This window comes from Fundulus heteroclitus, unplaced genomic scaffold, assembly GCF_011125445.2.
Source record: "Fundulus heteroclitus isolate FHET01 unplaced genomic scaffold, MU-UCD_Fhet_4.1 scaffold_195, whole genome shotgun sequence".
NCBI classification, from domain to species: domain Eukaryota; kingdom Metazoa; phylum Chordata; class Actinopteri; order Cyprinodontiformes; family Fundulidae; genus Fundulus; species Fundulus heteroclitus.
Genome location: NW_023396607.1, coordinates 43,764 through 47,125, shown reverse-complemented (window position 1 = coordinate 47,125; position 3,362 = coordinate 43,764). Strand labels below are relative to the sequence as shown.

Genomic DNA, 3,362 nt, shown 5'->3' with positions numbered 1-3,362 from the left:
CCAAAGAGCTGCGTAGGGTGAAAAGGTTATGAGGTGATAAGGGACACACATTAAGTTCCTCCTCCTATAACAGCATTGCAAAAACCCTTATTGCAGCAACCTTCCCAGCCATGAATGACACAAAATATAATTTCTAGATTTTGGTCTATGCTTAATTACGAAACAAGTTCAGAACCAGATCTGATCAAGGACTATAACTCTGCAGAATTACTTTGTGTTATTTCCTCATTTTGTGGATGATGGCATGTTTAGAAGCTCTGTAAGTAGCCTGTGATTCCATGGTGAAGGCAAGCTGTTGCTGGCTGATTCAGGAAACAGGTCCTTCTGCATCAGGTTGACTGATAACATTTCTGCTTATCTTTTTCAACATTATGAGACTGAATGTTCTTAACATGTTTGCTTTATTTTGACTTGATTTTAGTTTTCAAATCTGCATCATCTCATCACCTCATCATGAAGCTGCTGGCTGTGTGTGTCCTGGTTTTCTCTGTGATGGCTCAGACCAGAGCTGACTGTGAGCATTTCTTAAGTATTCAACTTATGTAGCGAGACTAAGACACAAAGAATCTCACTAACTCCTGTTTATAATGTCCACAGCTATTCCAGATGACGGTTCCACTGATCCAGGTCAGTGGGTCTTTTCTGTCATTGATTTATTTCCTCAGAGTGAGGATTAGGAACCCTAACTAATCCATAGTAAATAGAACATTTATGTCTCCTTGTGTCATCTTCAGATTATGCAGTAGACTTAAAATGTATTCTCTGATGCTTGCATACGACATGCAAACTACTGTGTCTCTGGGTTCTTTGCTTTAACTGAGAGACCATTTTAAACAAAACAAATCAAGTTGTCTTAATATTGATTGTGACAAACTAATTTAACTTTTCTATTATTATTACTATGTAATCTCTTTTAACACATTAGATTTTATTTTGTGACGGGATGTCATAACTTTTACAAAATAAAGTCAATACAAGACTAATGGAACATACATTTTCTTTAACCGAGAATCTTCATCTGTTTATCATCAGAAGAACTTGACTTGGTGCAGAGATCTACTTGTCCTCCCGGCTGGTCTCCAATCAAGAATCGCTGCTTTCAGTATGTTTCCAGATACATGTCTTGGGCAAGAGCTGAGGTGATTGTGCTTTTATTTTCTTTCATTCTCTCTTGTTTCAAAGTTCTTTATCAACAACACCCAGCTACTAATTCTCTCCATCATGCTGTATTTGTCTGTAGAGAAACTGTCTGTCCATAGGAGCAAACCTGGCATCAGTTCATGACACGAGCGAGTACCATCAGGTTCAGTCTGTGATAAGAAAGGCAACTTACGGGTCTGGAAGAACATGGATTGGAGGCACTAACGTACAGGATGTATTTTAACCAGGAAAGTTTATATATTAAGTATTTGATGAAACATGTCATCTACTGAATTCTTTCTTTCAGATGAGCATTTGGTTTTGGAGCGATGGAAGCCCTCTGCACTACACAAACTGGTGTCATAACCAGCCTGATAATTGGAGAAACAATCAGCACTGTTTGCAGATGAACTATTCAGGTAAAAGACCATCTCACATGAGTGTGTTTTTTTCAGATGGTAAAATGACTGGTTTAGCCTTTATGTAAACTTTTTATATAACATACACATCAATTTATTAGATTGAATTCATGGGCTATAATTGATTTTTGGGGGGATATAAAAAGATCAAAATATCAACCTTTCCCATAATTATGATAATGTGTAGAACCCTTCAGGGTTTTGTTTCTGTGATGTTGACTGATTTGTTCTCCTAATCAAAGGTGAAAAGTGCTGGGATGACCAGGACTGCTCCGTCCGTCTTCCTTCTGTGTGCGCTAAGGAAGTCTGATCAGTCTGAGGTTCACAAAGATGCTTAAAACAGAATCCAGCCGAAGATCCTTGTTACGCGTTTCTGTTAACCTGCCTTTTTACAGCTTCATTGCTATCCTAAAAGCTCTTTCTGCTTCTTTGACTTAATATAATTTCTCATTAATGGTACCCAGTGAATACAGCCACAAGTAAACAGCGGGTGGTTTTCTTCTAATTAGAGCAGACTGGGTATACATTTTTTTATTTAAGACAAACTTTCTTTTTTTCTTTGGCCTTGCAAAAATAAACCTTTGAAGCATGAAAATGATTGTGTGTGGTTAATTTCCCACCTTTGATTTATGAATTTTTAGCTATATTTTTATTTCACCTTTGCACACAAACAAAACATTTACAGAAATATTTTGCACCTGTGTGGGTAAACGCCACTGACTTAACCTTTTTTTTTTTTTATCCCTTTCAGTAATCAAAAAAGAAAAGAAAAAAAAATCACAATATCTCCTTTTAGTTTATCTTTTAAACTATTAGAAACCGTCTAGTAGTTTCAAAACCCTGTTTTACAATATTGGATGAATTGAAGGGTTCACTGTTCTCACGTGTAATACTGGTCAGGGAAAGCAAGGAGGTTGTCCAAGGTTGTTCCCAGATGAGGTGCGGTATGGAGGACCAATCCTGCCATAATTCAGAACACATACACAAATAAAGAAAATGACTCAATAAAAATAAATACAACGCCAACAAACAGCTAAAATATAAAATTGTGTGCCATTAAAGGCAGTAAAAATGATAAATAGAACACCTTTATTCAATAGATGATCAGTTAATAAGTTATCAATGAACATCGCCGTATTTTATCTTTAGTACATGTCGTTTATTTAAGCCACTCGTTTTTATTCATCTGTTTTTCTTGAAATCTTTATTTATTTTTTGTGCATTTGTAACAAGTGTTTTTTTTCCTTAGACCTTTTTAAATAACAAACCCATTTTCAACCATTCATTTTTTGTGAACAATTTAATTTCTTCTAGTGTAATTATGTGAAGTGTATTTTTAAACCACTTATTTTCAATCACCCATTTTGCTTGAACATTTTATTTTCACATGATTTTCCTCCCACCTCTTTTATTTAACACCTATTTTTAGTCATCAGTCTTTCTTGAGTCGTTATTCACTCTTTGTATATTTACTACATGTTACTTTTCCCCCACTCCTTTTATTTTTTTATTTATTTGAAACCAAATATATTTAAAATAAATTTTATTATCCTTTTAAATTTTACACACCAACATATTTGCCCCTCCAATATATCCCTGGGTCATTTTCTTCCCCAATAGATTTCTTCCAGCCCTTTTATTACTGTCCCCTCTTTTTCCTCTTGGACTTTTCCCACTTTGTCTTTTTATATTCCATCCTACATGCACGACTGTGCAGCTGTAGATATAAAAACAGAGGGGGCGGTGTTTGGAACAGCGTCACCGCTTCAGCTTGTGTCCTCTTGGCTGAGCTCAAGCCTGTAG

The 3,362-nt window shown here is 35.8% G+C and overlaps 1 protein-coding gene across 2 annotated transcripts; it reads left to right on the top strand.

Moving 5' to 3' along the window:
- The first annotated feature begins 210 nt into the window (after positions 1 to 210).
- On the top strand, positions 211 to 2,164 carry LOC118558993 (type-2 ice-structuring protein-like). 2 transcript variants are annotated; one of them, XM_036129636.1, is made up of 7 exons: positions 211 to 333; positions 422 to 514; positions 598 to 627; positions 1,036 to 1,139; positions 1,241 to 1,375; positions 1,448 to 1,559; positions 1,802 to 2,164. In XM_036129636.1, the coding sequence occupies exons 1-7, from the start codon at positions 279 to 281 to the stop codon at positions 1,867 to 1,869; spliced, it is 597 nt and encodes a 198-aa protein (XP_035985529.1). In that variant the 5' UTR covers positions 211 to 278; the 3' UTR covers positions 1,870 to 2,164. The 2 variants fall into 2 exon arrangements, with proteins under 2 accessions (XP_035985529.1, XP_035985528.1); XM_036129635.1 differs by having other exon boundaries at positions 1,033 to 1,139; positions 1,802 to 2,163.
- The last annotated feature ends 1,198 nt before the right edge of the window (positions 2,165 to 3,362 follow it).